Source organism: Oncorhynchus keta, chromosome 4 (assembly GCF_023373465.1).
Source record: "Oncorhynchus keta strain PuntledgeMale-10-30-2019 chromosome 4, Oket_V2, whole genome shotgun sequence".
In the NCBI taxonomy this organism is placed as follows: Eukaryota; Metazoa; Chordata; class Actinopteri; order Salmoniformes; family Salmonidae; genus Oncorhynchus; species Oncorhynchus keta.
In genome coordinates this window covers 17,289,668-17,309,956 of record NC_068424.1, presented here as the reverse complement: position 1 = coordinate 17,309,956, position 20,289 = coordinate 17,289,668, and the positions used below count along the sequence as shown (strand labels likewise).

At 45.1% G+C, this 20,289-nt stretch overlaps 2 protein-coding genes across 2 annotated transcripts in view; one reads left to right on the top strand and one right to left on the bottom strand.

Moving 5' to 3' along the window:
* Nucleotides 1–2,059, top strand: part of LOC118378446 (phospholipid-transporting ATPase IB-like) — a 118,688-nt gene extending 116,629 nt beyond the window's left edge. The window contains exons 35-36 of the mRNA XM_052502857.1: nt 632–726; nt 1,356–2,059. Coding sequence (XP_052358817.1) covers nt 632–726; nt 1,356–1,450 — 190 coding nt within the window. The 3' untranslated portion in view covers nt 1,451–2,059. The remainder of the gene's footprint in view (nt 1–631; nt 727–1,355) is intronic.
* Nucleotides 2,060–9,746: 7,687 nt separating this feature from the next.
* On the bottom strand, nt 9,747–19,564 carry LOC118371244 (protein shisa-2-like). Its single transcript, XM_035756620.2, has 2 exons — nt 18,210–19,564; nt 9,747–11,007 (listed from the first exon to the last, which is right to left on the bottom strand). Exons 1-2 carry the CDS (start codon nt 18,514–18,516, stop codon nt 10,427–10,429), a joined length of 888 nt encoding a protein of 295 aa, XP_035612513.1. The 5' UTR covers nt 18,517–19,564; the 3' UTR covers nt 9,747–10,426.
* Between the last annotated feature and the right edge of the window lie 725 nt (nt 19,565–20,289).

Here is a 20,289-nt window from a genome sequence, read left to right as displayed (position 1 = left end):
TGGGGTAGTCAAACAGGCTGACATAGGAGCTACACTGGGGTAGTCAAACAGGCTGACATAGGAGCTACACTGGGGTAGTCAAACAGAATGACATAGGAGCTACACTGGGGTAGTCAAACAGAATGACATAGGAGCTACACTGGGGTAGTCAAACAGGCTGACATAGGAGCTACACTGGGGTAGTCAAACAGAATGACATAGGAGCTACACTGGGGTAGTCAAACAGAATGACATAGGAGCTACACTGGGGTATCAGGAACACAGTAGTTTTTTTCCCTGCTACACTGGACAAGTAACCTTTGGCCAGCAGAGCAGAGCGCGTGCCATGTTATCCAGTGTTCTGGGACGTGAGCGTTATGTTGAACCTGAGCTGCTTATGACCAGGTTTCATTTAATGAATATGAGCATCTCACACTGTACGTCTAGTGTAGCAAGTCAGTGACATTCAGGAAATTAAGGCTTCTAAAAGTATTAGGTCACAATTAGTCTCCTGAGTAGAACTTCCACCTGTCCTGTTGGTCGTGTTAACCTGTCAGTAACAGAGTCTCCCGGGTGATTGGTGCTGTGACCGGTCACTGAGCGTGTGCGTTCTGTGATTGGTGGACTGACCTGTCTGTCTTCTCCCCTCCAGTCTGAACGAGCGTGCCCACCTGTTGACCCGGGTCTTTAGGAAAACACCGTCCAATGTGGGGTGCAAAAACTCTGTGCAGCAGAGCAACGTGTCCCGTGAGTATCCCTGTCCTCCCCCTGTCCCGGCCTCGGCTACTTGTATTCATTCCCTGTATACAGTTAATACACTTTTTTGTAGGTAATATAATATACTGTCTAGGTAATATACTGTCTAGGTAATATACTGTCTAGGTAATATACTGTCTTGGTAATATACTGTCTAGGTAATATAATATACTGTCTAGGTAATATAATATACTGTCTAGGTAATATGATATACTGTCTAGGTAATATACTGTCTAGGTAATATAATATACTGTCTAGGTAATATAATATACTGTCTAGCTAATATAATATACTGTCTCGATAATGTAATATACTGTTTAGGAAATATAATATACTTTCTCGGTCATATAGTATACTTTCTACTAATATAATATACTTTCTAGGAAATATAATTTACTGTCTAGGTCATGTAATATAGTGTCTAGGTAGGTGACAATACAGGTGTGTACTTACTTTATCTCTCTCCATATCGCTCTCTCTCGCTCTCTCTCCATATCTCTCTCGCTTTCTCTCCATATCTCTCTCTCCTCTCTCACTCTCTCGCCTTCTCTCTCTCACTCTTTCTTTCTCTCTCCTTCTCTCTCGGTCTCTCCTTCTCTCTCCCCTCTCCATCTCTCTAGATGGCTATGCCTTCTCCCAGGAGGAACATGGGGTGGTGTCTCAGTCCCAGGTGTGTCGATCCTACGACACCACCCGCCAACGGCCCAGTGTCTAGCCCCCCCACCCAAGGCCCACCTGGCTACGGGGCTCTTGGCGACGGTTGCCCAGGCAACAGAGGAGACAGACTGATGCTAAGGGATCACCCCTGCTGTGGCCTTATTGGAACTTATACTGACTTTTACCTACGACCTTGACCCCTGGAGGCCGTTGCTCGGCATGGAACACTGACTAAAGGGAAGGGACCAGACCCGTCTGTACTGTCCAAACTGGTCTACGCTCTTGCCGACTCACACACACACACATAGAGCAGACACACAGGCACGAGTAATCACAACCACACAAACAGACATAATAAATCAACCACAGAGATTGTAATGTGTATCTAATTATAGCATGGACTGGGTTTAGTTTACACATCAGTGCGTCTTTGTCCGTGTGTATGTCTGCACTTGTCTGTGCTACTGTATGTATCTGTGTGTGTGTTTTTGTGTGTGTGTGTGTGTGTGGCTATACTCTCTCTCATCTCGCTCTCCTGAGCCGGTGTTTAGCTCATCCGTCATCACCGTGACGATGGGCGATGGGGGAAGGAAGGAGGAGGAGGGGCACTTTGAAATAAAGACTGAACATATACTGGCCCAGGAGGAATTCCTATCTGAGAGCTGAAGAGAAGAGAGCCCCACTGCCAAAGATCACAGAGATGCCACTGAGGGGGAACCCCCACCCATACTGACTACTACTCTACAAGGACCCCCACCCATACTGACCACTACTCTACAAGGACCCCTACCCATACTGACCACTACTCTACAAGGACCCCTACCCATACTGACCACTACTCTACAAGGACCCCTACCCATACTGACCAATACTCTACAAGGACCCCTACCCATACTGACCACTACTCTACAAGGACCCCTACCCATACTGACCAATACTCTACAAGGACCCCTACCCATACTGACCACTACTCTACAAGGACCCCTATCCATACTGACCACTACTCTACAAGGACCCCTACCCATACTAACCACTACTCTACAAGGACCCCTACCCATACTGACCACTACTCTACAAGGACCCCCACCCATACTGACCACTACTCTACAAGGACCCCCACCCATACTGACCACTACTCTACAAGGACCCCTACCCATACTGACCACTACTCTACAAGGACCCCTACTCATACTGACCACTACTCTACAAGGACCCCTACCCATACTGACCACTACTCTACAAGGACCCCCACCCATACTGACTACTACTCTACAAGGACCCCTACCCATACTGACCACTACTCTACAAGGACCCCTACCCATACTGACCAATACTCTACAAGGACCCCTACCCATACTGACCAATACTCTACAAGGACCCCTACCCATACTGACCAATACTCTACAAGGACCCCTACCCATACTGACAAATACTCTACAAGGACCCCTACCCATACTGACCACTACTCTACAAGGACCCCTACCCATACTGACCACTACTCTACAAGGACCCCTACCCATACTGACCAATACTCTACAAGGACCCCTACCCATACTGACCAATACTCTACAAGGACCCCTACCCATACTGACCACTACTCTACAAGGACCCCTACTCATACTGACCACTACTCTACAAGGACCCCTACCCATACTGACCACTACTCTACAAGGACCCCTACCCATACTGACCACTACTCAACAAGGACCCCTACCCATACTGACCACTACTCTACAAGGACCCCTACCCATACTGACCACTACTCTACAAGGACCCCTACCCATACTGACCACTACTCTACAAGGACCCCTACCCATACTGACCACTACTCTACAAGGACCCCTACCCATACTGACCACTACTCTACAAGGACCCCTACTCATACTGACCACTACTCTACAAGGACCCCTACCCATACTGACCACTACTCTACAAGGACCCCTACCCATACTGACCACTACTCTACAAGGACCCCTACCCATACTGACCAATACTCTACAAGGACCCCTACCCATACTGACCAATACTCTACAAGGACCCCTACCCATACTGACCACTACTCTACAAGGACCCCTACCCATACTGACCAATACTCTACAAGGACCCCCACCCATACTGACCACTACTCTACAAGGACCCCTACCCATACTGACCACTACTCTACAAGGACCCCTACCCATACTGACCACTACTCTACAAGGACCCCTACCCATACTGACCACTACTCTACAAGGACCCCTACCCATACTGACCACTACTCTACAAGGACCCCTACCCATACTGACCACTACTCTACAAGGACCCCTACCCATACTGACCACTACTCTACAAGGACCCCTACCCATACTGACTACTACTCTACAAGGACCCCTACCCATACTGACTACTACTCTACAAGGACCCCTACCCATACTGACCACTACTCTACAAGGACCCCTACCCATACTGACCACTACTCTACAAGGATCCCCACTTCCCTCTCTGGCTCAGCGACCTCATCTCTCTCCCCCCTCTCATCTGCGGGGCGTCTCCTCTACCTGCTTGGTTGAATGTGTTTTCTGTTGTATAGTGGCGCTCCTGTGATTCCTGCGAATCCTGGCTGTCTCCCCCCAGGAGGTCAGGTCAGCAGCAGCCTAATTTGTAGCGGTTTGTTGGGTTCTCAATTCATCTATGGACTTCTTTTGTTGTTGAATAAATGGACTTGTCTTTCTCTTTTAATATCTGTGTTTCTGCTCCTTTATAGATAGACAATATAATAATATCTATCTATCTCATACTGGACTATAGACTATATTATCTGGAGGAAAAAGGGATACTCCATGATGTGAACTAGTAACAGGTGCTACATATACTTCACAAATGTTTAGGGTTGTGGTCAATTCCATTTCGACATCATCAATAAGCACTATATTGGAGTCCACATAGTTAACATTCCGATAGATATTCTGCAGAATGTAGTTGGTTTCAACCCTATGTGTTGTGGTCTGTGTGAATGTGGTGTGTTTGTAAACTGTGTTAAGGACACTTCAGGGAAAGAATGCAAGGGTCAGGGAATTTTACTACATTTCAGATGGAATCATTAAATATAATCAATCCGTGATTGAAATGCTTCTTGACTTTTACTTACTAAACCTGAACTTTTGTTCTGCAGGATAGAGTAGGCAGTTTAGGTTTCTTGATCAATGAAAACATTATGACATGAGGGTAGGGTAAATAAAGTCCCAAGGTGATTGAAGGCTAAGAGCATGTTGAAGGAGAACGAGATGAACACTCAGAATAGTAAACCTACAGCCAGTTTCACAGAGAGAGATGGAATGTGAACGAATATACATTATGAATGTAAGCTGTGAATGCTGTGCAAGCCAGTCACGTCCTGTTAGAACCACCATTAAACTCCTGTCCCTGATCAGTGGGAATAAGCATGGGGATGCCACACCCATCTTCTTGGATGTCTCCCAGCCTGCAGCCTGGCTCCAGCTTCAGCCTGCAGCCTGGCTCCAGCTTCAGCCTGCAGCCTGGCTTCAGATCCAATATGGAGAATCCATTTCTCCTCCCCAGCATGAGTAGTAGATCCATTTCACCTTCCTAAAATGACTCTCCCTCGGCCTTCTACTTTCTCTCCCCACTCAACTCCACTTCCCCCTCTAGTCCCTAAGTTTCCATAGAGATTTGCCAAGAATACACCTCCCGAGCACAGAGGAAATAGTTGGGGTTTAGGGACTGTAATTGTTGTGGTTTGGTAATATCACAGCGTTATGTGGCTGGTGATGGATGTGACCGGTATTTGTGTTGTCTACACTGGGTGGTACGGCTGTCTCTGTCTGTAATTAGTGTGTTTATAGGCATTAAGGTATGGTAACTAAGTATGATTTGTATGTTGTCTGTACGAACGGGAGAGTGTGAGAAAGGCCAAGAGTGTGAGGCAACGAGTGTGTAAAAGTGTGAGTGCTATATCTAGTGTGTATGTTGGCTACTCACTCCCCGAAACTGTTTTGTGGTTCGGCTCCTGCTGGCTGTCAGTTTTTACACTTGGGAATGTTGTTTCTGTAGTTCTAGTTCTCGCCTCGTCTCTAAGCGTGTTAAAATCTCACAGCTCCTGCCAGGACCGAGTCAGCCATGGTGCTAGTCTGATGGCTACAGACATGGCCTCTCTAACCTAACCATGGAACATGTGTTGTGTGAACTGGTGGTGGTGGTGGGTAAATGGATGGTTTAAGAACAGACAGGGCCTAAACGACTGTGAGGTTAGCACTATATTTCCTTCCTTAAGCCAGGCAAAACCTCAGCAATGTGTGTTTTCCTTATTCTAGAAACGTGTTAAATGGTAGCAGTTGAACTTCAGGCAGAATGGACATATGACTCCATGAGAGTTTAGACTCTGTTTCATATTTATTTATTATAATTCTTATGAACAATGGCACACGGAGCAGGTACACATTCAACCTCAGGACACACACACACACACAGCTGATCATACAGACATTGTGCTTGAAATCCACGACACACGCAGTTAGATTAGTCTGCTTTGGGACATTTATGCACTTCTGCAATTTGATGAACTGGCACTTAGGGCTGAGTTGTGTGTACAGAACTGGCACACTGTGTACAGAACCAGTTCTAAAACAAGAGTGGTTCCAGAGTCCAAAAGGCCCCTTTAAGACCAGACACCCAATGTGACTGGCAGTTGTGACTTTGTAGGTATTTTTCTATCCCTGCTGAGGTGAAAAGAATGGACTCGAAATGTTGGAAATACCCTGAAACCTTCCAACAAAACTCCAGTCTACCTTCAGTTTGCACAGAGGGACATACACACACACGTCTTTCACAGGAGGGAGGCTTAGTGAAGGGGAACAGTTTGACTGCATTATTAACTCTGCAGTCTTCAGAAGGCTGCCGATCACAGCTACACAGGGAGAAAGCACGGCACTCCTGTTCAGTCTCACACCTCCTTTCACCTTTCGGGCACATTTATTTCCAAATCCTTGTGTGAGTGTTTGTGTATTTTCTTGTGTGTGTGTATTTCTGCTCAGGGCAGGGGTGTGTGTGTGTGTGTGTGTGTGTGGTGGTGGTGGGGGGTGGCGTCACAGTCTGTGTCCCGTGTTCACTTCATTGGACTTTAACCGGTCTGCAGGGAAAGAGGGACTGCTTTTCACATCCCACCACCTGCATTTCCCATTACACAGCACACATCCTCACACACATACACTCACAGTACCTCTGTTAACATAGAGCCATTCAGCACCACATATTGCTCACGCACACACAGCACATACTGTACATATAAAGAGTTTCATTCCAAAACGCTAACCATTTTCAGAAATGTTAGTAAATTAGCTTTTATTGTTCAAAGAAATGATGAATGAGAGTGCTGTGTTTTTTCACGATCTAACCATGGCATGGGCTTGTTCAATGACAGATGTATTTGTTTGAAATCTATTACTTAATAGTTTCATTTCAGAGAGACAAATAATCATGTTTTTTTTGTTGCAAAATGCTATATATTCACCTCACTCTGAGAGAAATAAGTAGTTAGTTTTTACACAGTCACATATTACAAAAAAACTGTAGAAATTATACACTTGTGACATCAATATAAAAAAATACAAAATAAATCAATACGGTAATATGACATCTGTAAAACTTTGACATTTGAGTCATTTAGCTGATGCTCTTATCCAGAGCAACTTACATTTAGTGCATTCATCTTAAGATAGCTAGGTGACACAACCACATTAGCCAAATAAACAGTACACCAACATTCCATTCCAGCAAAACAATGGATACATAGCATTTTTAAGAAGAAAAAACACATTTTCATATGCATCTAAAATCTATTAATAAAAAATCTGAAAACAGTAATATTTTACACACACATGAAGGTACCCATAAGCAATCATTTCTGATTTTTAAAAAAAATGTAAACACATGAAAAATTGGTTGGTATAGCGTTTTGGAAATAAACTCTTCATATATTCACAATTCACATACAGTACACACACTGGACACAGCACCTCACAACCTGTACTGTACATACACACATTCACTCATTTACACATACAACAGATACTACATGGACAAATTTCAAGATGTTAAACACACAAATGTACAGTGCCTTGCAAAAGTATTCCTCCCCCTTGGTGTTTTTCCTATTTTGTTGCATTACAACCTGTAATTAGAATGGATTTTATTTGGATTTCATGTAATGAACATACACAAAATAGTCCAAATTGGTAAAGTGAAATGAAAAATATAACTTGTTTCAAAAAATTATAAAAAATAAAAAATGAGAAAGTGGTGTGTCACCCTCTTTGCTATGAAGCCCCTAAATAAGATCTGGTGCAACCAACTACCTTCAGAAGTCCCATAATTAGTTCAAGTCCATCTGTGTGCAATATAAGTGTCACATGATCTGTTCTATGATCTCAATATATATATATATATATATACATACATACACCTGTTCTGAAAGGCCCCAGAGTCTGCAACACCACTAAGCAAGGGGCACCACCAAGCAAGCGGCACCATGAAGACCAAGGAGCTCTCCAAACAGGTCAGGGACAAAGTTGTGGAGAAGTACAGATCAGGGTTGGGTTATAAAAAAATATCTGAAACTTTGAACAACAACCACCCGAGCCACTGCCTGTCCACCCGGGCCACTGCCTGTCCACCCGGGCCACTGCCTGTCCACCCGGGCCACTGCCTGTCCACCCGGGCCACTGCCTGTCCACCCGGGCCACTGCCTGTCCACCCGGGCCACTGCCTGTCCACCCGGGCCACTGCCTGTCCACCCGGGCCACTGCCTGTCCACCCGGGCCACTGCCTGTCCACCCGGGCCACTGCCTGTCCACCCGGGCCACTGCCTGTCCACCCGAGCCACTGCCTGTCCACCCGGGCCACTGCCTGTCCACCCGAGCCACTGCCTGTCCACCCGGGCCACTGCCTGTTCACCCCGCTATCATCCAGAGAGACTGAAAATCAGCTTCTATCTCAAGGCCATCAGACTGTTAAACAGCCACCACTAACATTGAGTGGCTGCTGCCAACACACTGACTCAACTCCAGCCACTTTAATAATGGGAATTGATGGAAATTGATGTAAAATATATCACTAGCCACTTTAAACAATGCTACTTAATATAATGTTTACATACCCTACATTACTCATCTCATATGTATATACTGTACTCGATACCATCTACTGCATCTTGCCTATGCCGTTCTGTACCATCACTCATTCATTTATCTTTATGTACATTTTCTTTATCCCTTTACACTTATGTGTATAAGGTAGTAGTTGTGGAATTGTTAGGTTAGATTACTCGTTGGTTATTACTGCATTGTCAGAACTAGAAGCACAAGCATTTCGCTACACTCGCATTAACATCTGCTAACCATGTGTATGTGACAAATACATTTGATTTGATTTGACATCCCACGGAGCACCATTAAATCCATTATTAAAAAATGGAAAGAATATAGCACCACAACAAACCTGCCAAGAGAGGGCCGCCCACCAAAACTCACGGACCAGGCAACCAGAGAGGCGACAAAGAGACCAAAGATAACCCTGAAGGAGCTGCAAAGCGCCACAGTGGAGATTGGAGTATCTGTCCATAAGACCACTTTAAGCCGTATACTCCACAGAGCTGGGCTTTACAGAAGAGTGACCAGAAAAAAAGCCATTGCTTAAAGACAAAAATAAGCAAACACATTTGGTGTTCTCCAAAAGGCATGTGGGAGACTCCCCAAACATATGGAAGAAGGTATTCTGGTCAGATGAGACTATAATTGAGCTTTCAGGCCGTCAAGGAAAACGCTATGTCTGGTGCAAACCCAACACTTCTCATCACCCTGAGAACCCTATCCCCACAGTGAAGCATGGTGGTGGCAGCGTCATGCTGTGGGGATGTTTTTCATTGACAGGAACTGGGAAACTGGTCAGAATTTAAGGAATGATGGATGGCGCTAAATACAGGGGAATTCTTGAGGGAAACCTGTTTCAGTTTTCCAGAGATTTGAGACTAGGACGGAGGTTCACCTTCCATCAGGACAATGACCCTGAGCATACTGCTAAAGCAACACTCGAGTGGTTTAAGGGGAAACATTTAAATGTCTTGGAATGGCCTAGTCAAAGCCCAGACCTCAATCCAATTGAGAATCTGTGGTTTGACTTAAAGATTGCTGTCCACCAGCGGAACCCATCCAACTTGAAGGAGCTGGAGCAGTTTTGCCTTGAAGAGTTGGCAAAAGTCCCAGTGGCTAGATGTGCCAAGCTTATAGAGACATACCCCAAGAGACTTGCAGCTGTAATTGCTGCAAAAGGTGGCTCTATAAAGTATTAACTTTTTTGGGGTTAATAGTTATGCTCGCTCAAGTTTTCATTTTATTTTGTCTTATTTCGTGTTTGTTTCACAATAACAATTATTTTGCATCTTCAAGGTGGTAGGCATGTTGTGGAAATCAAATTATACAACCCCCCCCCCCCCAAATCAATTTTAATTCCAGATGGTAAGGCAATAAAATTGGAAAAATGTCAAGGGGTTGAATACTTTCGCAAGCCACTGTATGCTGAGATTCGTAGGCCATGGTGAGTAGCTTGACCCCTCTATGTGATTGTGTTTTCTTGAATGAGGACATCCAGAAAGATGTACCCCTTTCTTGTCCTCACATACTCCATCTTGGGTTGAGGTTGACTCAGTCAGAATGATTACCCTGAGGCAACGTAATATCACACACATCCCACAATGCACAGAAGTCAATTCAACATCTATCTAACATTGTTGATTCAACCGGTGTGTGCCCAGTGGGATGTAGGACAGACGCACGCAGCACACTGTGGCTGGTTAGGCACAGATCCCAGCTTGGGTTTTACGTGTCCTCTGTGTGAGCCAGAGTCCATATCATTCTCTCTCCAAGCTGGCGAGCTCCCAATGTCCCCATAAGGTTTCTCACGCAATCTCTGTAAGGTTTTCTGGCAGAGTTCCACAAAGTCCTCACACGGTCTGATACACACAGTCACCAAAATGGCCCCTTCCTCAAACTGTTACTGGAGGGTACTTCTGCTCACTGGTGACACTGGCCACACTGGTGGGTGGGGGGTAGGGGGACTGCAGCTGTCTGTAGCCCCCCTGGGTGGGGTCCAGGTAGACCCCCTGGGGCGGAGACATGTGGTGGGTGGCGTAGCCGATGTACTGTGGGTGGATGAACTGTCCCTGGTGGGGCATGATCTGGGTGGCCTGCTGGCAGTTGAGCACGGAGAAGTTGGTCGGCATGTTGACAAAGACACTGGCGTCTGTAGGCAGACAGCAAGAGGCCTGGGTGCGCATCATGGGCTGGGGGGCCGGGCGAGGCACCTGGGCAGGAGGGGCAGAGGAACTGGACGACGTGGCTGTGCTTGATTGGCGGGAGGAGGAACCGCGAGACGTGCCCACGCTGGCCATCATGGGAATGGTCTCAAGGAGACGGCCGCCACCAGACCCGCCTCCTCCCCCACCCCCTGAAGACAGTTCCTGTTTGGGGCGGAGACAGCGGCAGCAGCACACGGCAACGACGGAACCCACCAGGACGAAAGCCACGAATACAGAGCCCACGATCAGGAAGGGAACGTAGATGGGTACTACAGAGAGAGAGAGAGAGAAAGAGAGAGAGAGAGAGAGAGAGAGAGAGAGAGAGATTGTCAGTGATCTGACGATAACACATGGATTTTCAACAAAAAATGGGTCTGTTCTCTTTCTCTCATGATCAAATATACAGTATGACAGGAATGACAGTACGATAGGAATCAAGCAGCAGGCTCATTCTCTCTATAACAAGTAGAGCAGAGCGAGGACAGAACTTCCTCAGACCATAACCACTTACGCCCTCAGAGAAAACAAACTGAACACAGTACAACAGCAACATGATGAAGTGATTTATTTTCTGCCATCAAGACATTTGACATGATTTTGGAAAATACACTCGTTGCTTGAATGAGTAACGTTGAAAGACTACGATTCAACCACCATGAGGAAACCAGGTTGTCTAGAGTTTAAACCAAGAACTTTTACAGTCACGTGTTTCAACCTCGCCCACAAACCCAAATCTCCCACGTGAGTGAAGGAGAGGTAGAGTGAGACAATGAGACAAAAGAGAAAAGATGGAGAGACAAAAGGAGAGGAAGAAAGGGATAGACAGAGGTGGACTAGTGGCGTGTCCCCAGGGGGCCCCAGGCCCTCATCAATACTTATCAACTTTGTTTCCATCTGTTATAATTCTGCACGCCCAGCTGTGACCCCACCACCCCCCTCCCCCGCCGACCCTACACCCCTCTGTGTGTGTGTGTGTGTGTGTGTGTGTGTGTGTGTGTGTGTGTGTGTGTGTGTGTGTGTGTGTGTGTGTGTGTGTGTGTGTGTGTGTGTGTGTGTGTGTGTGTGATCTGTATTTATGTCTGTGTGAGGGGGGATTCTGTCTCATACCAAAGTTATGCAGACAGAATTTGTTATGTGGGTACTTTTGCCCTTTTCCCATATATAAATCCACATAACGCCAGGCCCTTCAAGACAAAATAGGCAGCATTAAGACATATTGAGAGTGGCATTAACGGTGGCTGGTTTGGTGTAGTGAAACAGGCCTAATTCCATCCATATTTTCAGTATTATAAAGGCCAACCTTCCAGTGAGGCTCTAATGTACACTACATCTATGTTTCTGTAATTGTGTTTAATATAACCCCTGTGAATCTGGACATGAAACAGGCTTACTGTGTGTTAGATCTGCATGATTCTGTGAACGTTGGTTCAACATCATTTCTTTGAAATGACTCTGAAACAAAGTTGATTCAACCAGTGTGTGCCCAGTTGGCCATTAGATTACTGTAATTCTGGGACAACAGACCAACTGGAAAGTGACCTCATTGATATTTTCAACCTCTCCCTGACCGAGTCTGTAATGTGTCAAGCAGACCACCATAGTCCCTGTGCCCCAAAAAGCGAAGGTAACCTGCCTAAATGTTTGTTGGTTTGTTTGTTGGTTTGGCAATGCCACTGTCAGCCAGAGAAATATACTGAGAAGGATTATCACCACAGCAAGCAAGGTACTTGGCCTGGTTGAGATCTTTAAGGTCAGGGTCCTCCGCAAGCCACCCCCTGTACCCGGACTTTGAACTACTCCCCTCTGAGCGCAGGTATAGGGCACCCCTCGGCAGGAAAAACAGAACTAAACAATCATTTTGTGCCAGGTGTGATATCCCTCCAAAATGCTTGGGGCTAATGTTCCCATCGACCCAGTAAGGCCAGCAGGCTAGACTCTTTTTAATGGCATGTACAGTTGAAGTCGGAAGTTTATATACACTTAGGTTGGAGTCATTAAAACTCGTGTCTCAACCACTCCACAATTTTCTTGTTAACAAACTATAGTTTTGGCAAGTTGGTTAGGACATCTACTTTGTTCATGACACAAGTCATTTTTCCAACAATTGTTTCCAGACAGATTATTTCACTTATAATTCACTGCATCACAACTCCAGTGGGTCAGAAGTTTACATACACTAAGTTGACTTTAAACAGTTTGGAAAATTCCAGAAAATTATGTAATGGCTTTAGAAGCTTCTGATAAGCTAATTGACATCATTTGAGTCAATTGGAGGTGTACCTGTGGATGTATTTCAAGGCCAACCTTCAAACTCAGTGCCTCTTTGCTTGACATCATAGGAAAGTCAAAAGAAATCAGCCAAGACCTCAGAAAAAAAATTGTAGACCTCCACAAGTCGGGTTCATCCTTGGCAGCAATTTCCAAACGCCTGAAGGTACCACGTTCATCTGAACAAACAATAGTACGCAAGTATAAACACCATGGGACCACGCAGCCGTCATACCGTTCAGGAAGGAGATGCGTTATGTCTCCTAGAGATTAATGTACTTTGGTGCGAAAAATGCAAATCAATCCCAGAACAACAGCAAGACCTTTTTATTTTATTTTTAATGACCTTTATTTAACTAGGCTTGTCAGTTATGAACAAATTCTTATTTTCAATGACGGCCTAGGAACAGTGTTCAGGGGCAGAACGACAGATTTTTACCTTGTCAGCTCTGGGATTCGATCTTGCTACCTTTTGGTTACTAGTCCAACGCTCTAAACACTAGGCCACTAGGCTACCTGCCGCCCATTGTGAAGATGCTGGAGGAAGCAGGTACAAAAGTATCTATATCCACAGTAAAACAAATCCTATATCGACAGAACCTGAAAGGTTCTCAGCAAGGAAGAAGCCACTGCTCCAAAACCGCCATAAAAAAGCCAGACTACTGTTTGCAACTGCACATGGGGACAAAGATCGTACTTTTTGGAGAAATGTTCTCTGGTCTGATGAAACAAAAATAGAACTGTTTGGCCATAATGTCGGAGGCCGAGCAATTGCCGTACCAGGCAGTGATACAACCATGCTCTCGATGTTGCAGCTGTAGAACCTTTTGAGGATCTCAGGACCCATGTCAAATCTTTTTAGTTTCCTGAGGGGGAATAAGCTTTGTCGTGCCCTTTTCACGACTGTCTTGGTGTGTTTGGACCAATCTAGTTTGTTGTTGATGTGGACACCAAGGAACTTGAAGCTCTCAACCTGCTCCACTACAGCCCCGTCGATGAGAATGGGGACGTGCTCAGTGCTCCTCTTCCTGTAGTCCACAATCATCACCTTAGTCTTGGTTACATTGAGGGAGAGGTTGTTATTATGGCACCACCCAGCCAGGTGTGTTTGAATCATTCTCTCTACTATTATTCTGACATTTCACATTCTTAAAATAAAGTGGTGATCCTAACTGACCTAAGACAGGGAATTTTTACTAGGATTAAATGTCAGGAATTGTGAAAAACTGAGTTTAAATGTATTTGGCTAAGGTGTATGTAAACTTCCGACTTCAACTGTAACTGTTATGAAAGTTGTACTGTCCATTTGTTTTGTATTTAAACGGCCCTTTAAACGTGTACACTGCAACAAAATTTCCCCATGGGACAATAAAGTCAGTAAAGTAAATGACTACCACCCATAGCACTCACGTTGATAGCCATGAAGTGCTTTGAAAGGCTGGTCATGACTCACATCAACACCATCATCCCAGAAACACTAGACCCACTCCAATTCAGATACCGCCCAAACAGATCCACAGATGACGCAATCTCAATCGCACTCCACACTGCCCTTTCCCACCTGGACAAAAGGAACACCTATGTGAGAATGTTGTTCATTTTCTACAGCTCAGTGTTCAACACCATAGTGCCAACAAAGCTCATCACTAAGCTAAGGACTCTGGGACTAAACACCTTCCTCTGCAACTGGATCCTGAACTTCCCGACGGGCCGCCCCCAGGTAGTAATGGTAAGCAGCAACACATCTGCCATGCTGATCCTCAACACTGGAGCCCCTCAAGGGTGCATGCTTAGTCCCCTCCTGTACTCCCTGTTCACCCACGTTTGCGTGGCCGAGCACAACTCCAACACCATCATTAAGTTTGCTGACAAAACAACAGTGGTAGGCTTGATCACCGACAACGATGAGACAGCCTATAGGGAGGTGCCAGAACAACAACCTCTCCCTCAATGTGAGCAAGACAAAGGAGCTGATCGTGGACTACAGGAAAAGGAGGGCCAAACAGGCCCCCATTAACATTGACGGGGCTGAAGTTCTACAGCTGCAACATCGAGAGCATCCTGACCGGTTGCATCACCGCCTGGTATGGCAACTGCTCGGCATCCGACCATAAGGCACTACAGAGGGTAATGCGTTAGTTCCAGTACATCACGGGGGCCAAGCTTCCTGCCATCCAGGACCTACATACTAGGCGGTGTCAGAGGAAGGCCCCAAAAATGGTCAAAAACTCCAGTTACCCAATCCATAGATGGCAAGCGGTACCGGAGCGCCAAGTCTAGGTCCAAAAGGCTCCTTAACAGCTTCTACCACCAAGCCATAAGACTGCTGAACAATGAATCAATTGGCCTCCCCAACTGTTTACATTGCCCCCCCCACTCACTGTTTATTATCTATGCATAGTCACTTTACCCCTACCTACATGTACAAATTACCTCAACTAACCTGTGTATATACATTGTTACTGTTATTTTATTGTGTTACTTTTTATTTTATTTTTTACTTTATTTTATTTAGAAAATATTTCCTTAACTATATTTCTTGAACTGCATTATTGGTTAAGGGCTTGTAAGTCTACAACTGTTGTATTCAGCACATGTGACAAATAAAATGTTATTTGATTTGAACAGCTGACTAGACTAGATTTAGTCTAGATAGAGCACAGAAGAGGTAGAAGCTGAGACACTACGACATCAATAATCTGAGACCATGACCTATTTCCTACTGAACAGCAACAGTGTCAGTTTAAATATCTCGCCGGCAAGATAATTCCAGGGGTCCTCTCCTTTCCTGAAATCCACACATGTTCCTTAATGTTGAATGTTACGCTCTGTTTGTTGTTCTTAATGCATATATAATATCCTCCTCAGGGTTATTCATTGACGTGGCTGTGTGTATCTTTGCTTCATGATTAATAGTTTGCCCTGTAGATGAACAATGTATAAAATGTACAAACGGTGCCTTGCACGACAAAATACTTCCTTTTTGGCTCTTGGGAGAAAAACCCTCCATACTTTTAGTTATTTTGGCCGCTGTCCACTGTATGAAAATGTAAATGGCTCTTTCTGGAGTGATAAGGGATGATTGTTTCAACAAATGCCAAGAGAGAAGCATACTGTAGGTTACTCTACAAGAAAGCCATGCTCTGTTGATGCAGATCTTCAATATCTGGACTAAGTCTAGACAACTATTATTTTTCTTAGAAAAATTACCATTGCAAGATTTTGGAGTCTTAGTAAATGTGCCTCTCATTTTGCATAATTAAATTATGTAATTTCTCTTTTCTTCCTATAAACTCTGATGTTATGAAAAAGATGGAAACATGTTGGAAACAAGAGATTAAGACCTAATACCAGTTCAGACCTTTAAATATTTCAGCAAATCTACTTTCAATACAAATGATGAAGAGTTATGACATCTGTTCTTCCAATCACACCCAATTATTAATACTGAATCACTACTAAACCTGAGATGAGGCTACAATGTGACATTATTAGGGGGCTTCCGTTCCGTGGCAATGGGTGATATGGACACCCTAGTCATCCGCAACATAAAAAGCCCAGCCGCAGAAAATCATGTGAAGGTAACCAGACAAACAGACGTCACTTCAGCTCAGCAAACTTCAGGAACACTCAAGGGATCCCCACTCTCGAGGTGTTCTGGATGGAAATCAACACGCAAGCGCGGGGAAATGATCCATATCGCGATTTGTTTTTATGAACAGAGCTGTCAGCGGCGTTGCGAACCACTGCCCTAAAGATCCGGTCAAGTCCAAACATGATCCTCATGGGGACAGAGCTCCTGCTCTGCATTCCCTGCGGCGCGCGCTTTTGTTAGAGCTAGAACAAACACAGCTATTTATAACGCAACGCAGCACAATTTGCCATTTGTGAGTGAGTGGGCACTTTCTGGTGTCCACTGTCTCTGTAGCCGAAATCCTCATGCAACCCTCACCTGCCACGTTGCATGCGCGAGCATTGAAACATACATTTATGCTCTTATCCTGAGCAATTTACAGGAGAAATTGGGGTTAAGTGCCTTGATCAAGGGCACATCGACGTGCATGAACCAGCGTCTGCTGAGGCAAGTGCTGGAGTCAAGTGCTTAAATAGATGGAGGCAGGTAGCCTAGTGGTTAGAGTGTAGGGGCTCCGGGTAGTTTAGTGGTTAGAGTGTAGGGGCCCCGGGTAGTTTAGTGGTTAGAGTGTAGGGGCCAGTAACTGAAAGGTCACTAGTTTGAATACCCAATCCAACAAGGTGCATAATCTGCCAATGTGCCCTTCAGCAAGGCACTTAACCCTAATTTTCCCCAAGGGTGCTGGACTACCATGGCTGACCCTGTAAAACAACTAATTTCACTGTACCTAATCTGGTGTATGTGGCAATAAAACATATATTATTGTATTTGACTAAATCATCATGTTTAGATTGTGGCTGGTATGAGACTGCCATCATTGAAGTCATTTGTGTTGACAAGGGGCACAAGGGGCATTGCACAAAACAAAGTAGTCATCTCTAACCAATCAGAGTATCAAAGCCAATGAATAATTTTCAAAGTCCTGTCTTACACAAGTGTGTTCTGGCTCTGGCCCAACCCATCGGTTCCTTGACCAATCAGACTGCCCCGAATGTGTTCACGTTTGGTGAAGCGTTGGGGGGTACTCAGATCCAGACTCATTACAGAGAAGAAACTAATGTCCGTGGGCGTGGCGTAGCGTTTGGCCGGAGTAGGGAGTCTGGGTAGCCAGGCAAACTCCTCTGCAGCTGTCGCTGCCAACTGAAGCGGGATATAGGCCTATTGCATATATTTAAGCGATTGTTAAGATCCCAGATAGAGATAAGTGTTTGGAAAAACTGGAACATACCCAAATGTTTGAAATAACGAAGAACCCCATACCTCCAACTTAAATTAGACCTGTGTCATTTGTTCTTGTCCTGGGCCAGTGTAGCCTAACATTTAAACTTAGGCAATTAGGCCCATTCTTTCTGTCTCACTCTCAACTACTTGGAAATGCAATATTGCTGGTGTATAACAATTAAGTTAAACAATTTAAACTAGACCAGTATGAAATCTAATTTATTAAATATATTTTGAGCAGACAATGAGAGCTTTGCAGCCTTTAAGGCAGAGCGTTTGGCATGCACATAGCTGCTATGGCCCCTAAAGCTGACCGTGCTGGGCCAGACAGAGAGACAGAGTTCTTACCTGCGCCCGTATCCTTGTTCTCCTTGCTGTTGGTGCCCGGTTCCTGGGCTTGCTTGTCGTTTTCACAAGTCCCCTGGTCCAGCCGTGCTTCAGTGCTGGAGCAGCAGTACCGGAGCTCGCATTTCCCGCAGCAGATGATGGCATCCTCACCATCAAACTTCTCCGGGCACTGGAAGCCCTCTCTCCAGGTGCCCTGGGTGTCATGCCAACCGTGACAGTATTCTCCACTCGCCTTAACGTCAATAATAACCAGGAGTAGAGTTACAACCACGGTGACAGACATTGGGAGACCTCGGCCACCCCACATCCCGACCCCGGTACCCGTGTGGGCGCGCTATAAGAGACAGGGTTTCTCTACGGCTCTAACCTGGTTAATGGAGTGATACGGTGGATGGATGAAATGAAAGAGATAGTGGCGACAAAGTGGAATCAAAACAAAACGTCTTTGAAACTGTCATTTGACCGTTGAATTCCGTGCATAGCCTAATTCAATAGATCCACACATGTGTCACCAAAGCGCTCCTTTTAAAAGTGTCCACTATTCTAAGTGTATCACTAGATTCCAAGTAGTTTATTTACGAGTGTTGGGGAAATAAACCATGATACCCAGAACATAAATAGATTTCACACCAATATTATAAATAGCCTATTTTTTCATAGAGCTTATTTCACTCTCCATTCCACGGCTGTGAGCTCTTCGAGTCCCGGGAAACATCAATCCAGGCTGAACGGAATCCCTCTAGCACGGAAGCGAGGCTGTCCATGGTCTCCTGAAAATGCACTTCTCGGATGACTTTCCCCCAAATAGCAGCGAAACCAACACTGGTTTTACATGTAATCCATACGCGCCCTGCGAGTGTCCTCGCGAAATCTTCCTCTGTCCAGTCCACCAGCCCAGCAAGTTGTTTCTCCTCTTCTAATGCATGTCGATTAACTCCTCCAAACGTTTATACAGTAGAATAACATATAGGAAACTAGACCATGAGACTCAATTCGAAAAGAGCATGTTATTCACGGTTTCTTGTGGATAGTCTACGTCAGAAAGATCTGTGCAAGAGATATCAATTTTGCACCCATTCATACAGTACTGCCTCCCAGTCCGAGTCCATCTAGGGCGAGAGTGCTTCGAACCAGCGTGTCCAGTTTCAATGAAAGGTGAGCAACAGTTAAACTTCCGCTTGCGCATTGGTCACTGACATGTTCCTAGACTTTTCAGTGCTCAGCCAGCCAGCCAGTTGTCAGTGTGAACAAGTGTCACTGCGCTCAGTTCTGAAGAGCCCCTCCGCTTTCCGAGGGTAGCCCCCGTGCGGTGTTGGGTGTGGTTACCCCCTTGGGACCCCTGCGCGCACAATGGAAGGCCGGATTGTTGAATGGAGTGCACGTATTGACTGCTGGCCGAGAGTAGCTCTCACTCATACATTATCACCTTAAACTGAATTGTGTGCATACAAACTATGGCCAAGACACACACACACACACACACACACACACACACACACACACACACACACACACACACACACACACACACACACACACACACACACACACACACACACACACACACACACACACACACACACACACACACACACACACACACACACACACACACACACACACACACACATAGTTGGATATTAATAGGCCCTATCAAGTGAATGCTAACTCATTACCTACCTACTTATTGCATGCTCAGTTTTCATGGTCTTGGGAATAAGTTGTATTCTACTAGAGCTAGAAAATTACAAAAGTAGTTATGGTATAGGCCTCATTATGCTATGTGTACAGTGACGGGAAAAGTACCCAATTAAAGATACCTTAATAGAAAATGACTTAAGCAAAAGTGAAAGTCACCCAGTAAAATACTACTTGAGTAAAAGCCTAAAAGTGTCTGGTTTTAAATATGCTTATGTATCAAAAGTAAATGTATTTGCTAAAATATACATAAGTATCCAATTTAGAAGTATATGTCATTTCAAATGCCCTATTTTAAGCAACCCAGATGGCAAGATTGTGATGTTTTTCTAATTTATGGATAGCCTGGGCCAAACTCCAACACTCAGACATCTTTACAAAG

Coding starts and splice junctions, on each gene's coding strand:
- LOC118371244 (XM_035756620.2), bottom strand. CDS start 18,516: ATGTGGGGTGGCCGAGGTCTCCCAATGTCTGTCACCGTGGTTGTAACT. Junction 11,008..18,209: donor GAACAAGGATACGGGCGCAG/GTAAGAACTCTG, acceptor CTCTCTCTGTAG/TACCCATCTACGTTCCCTTC.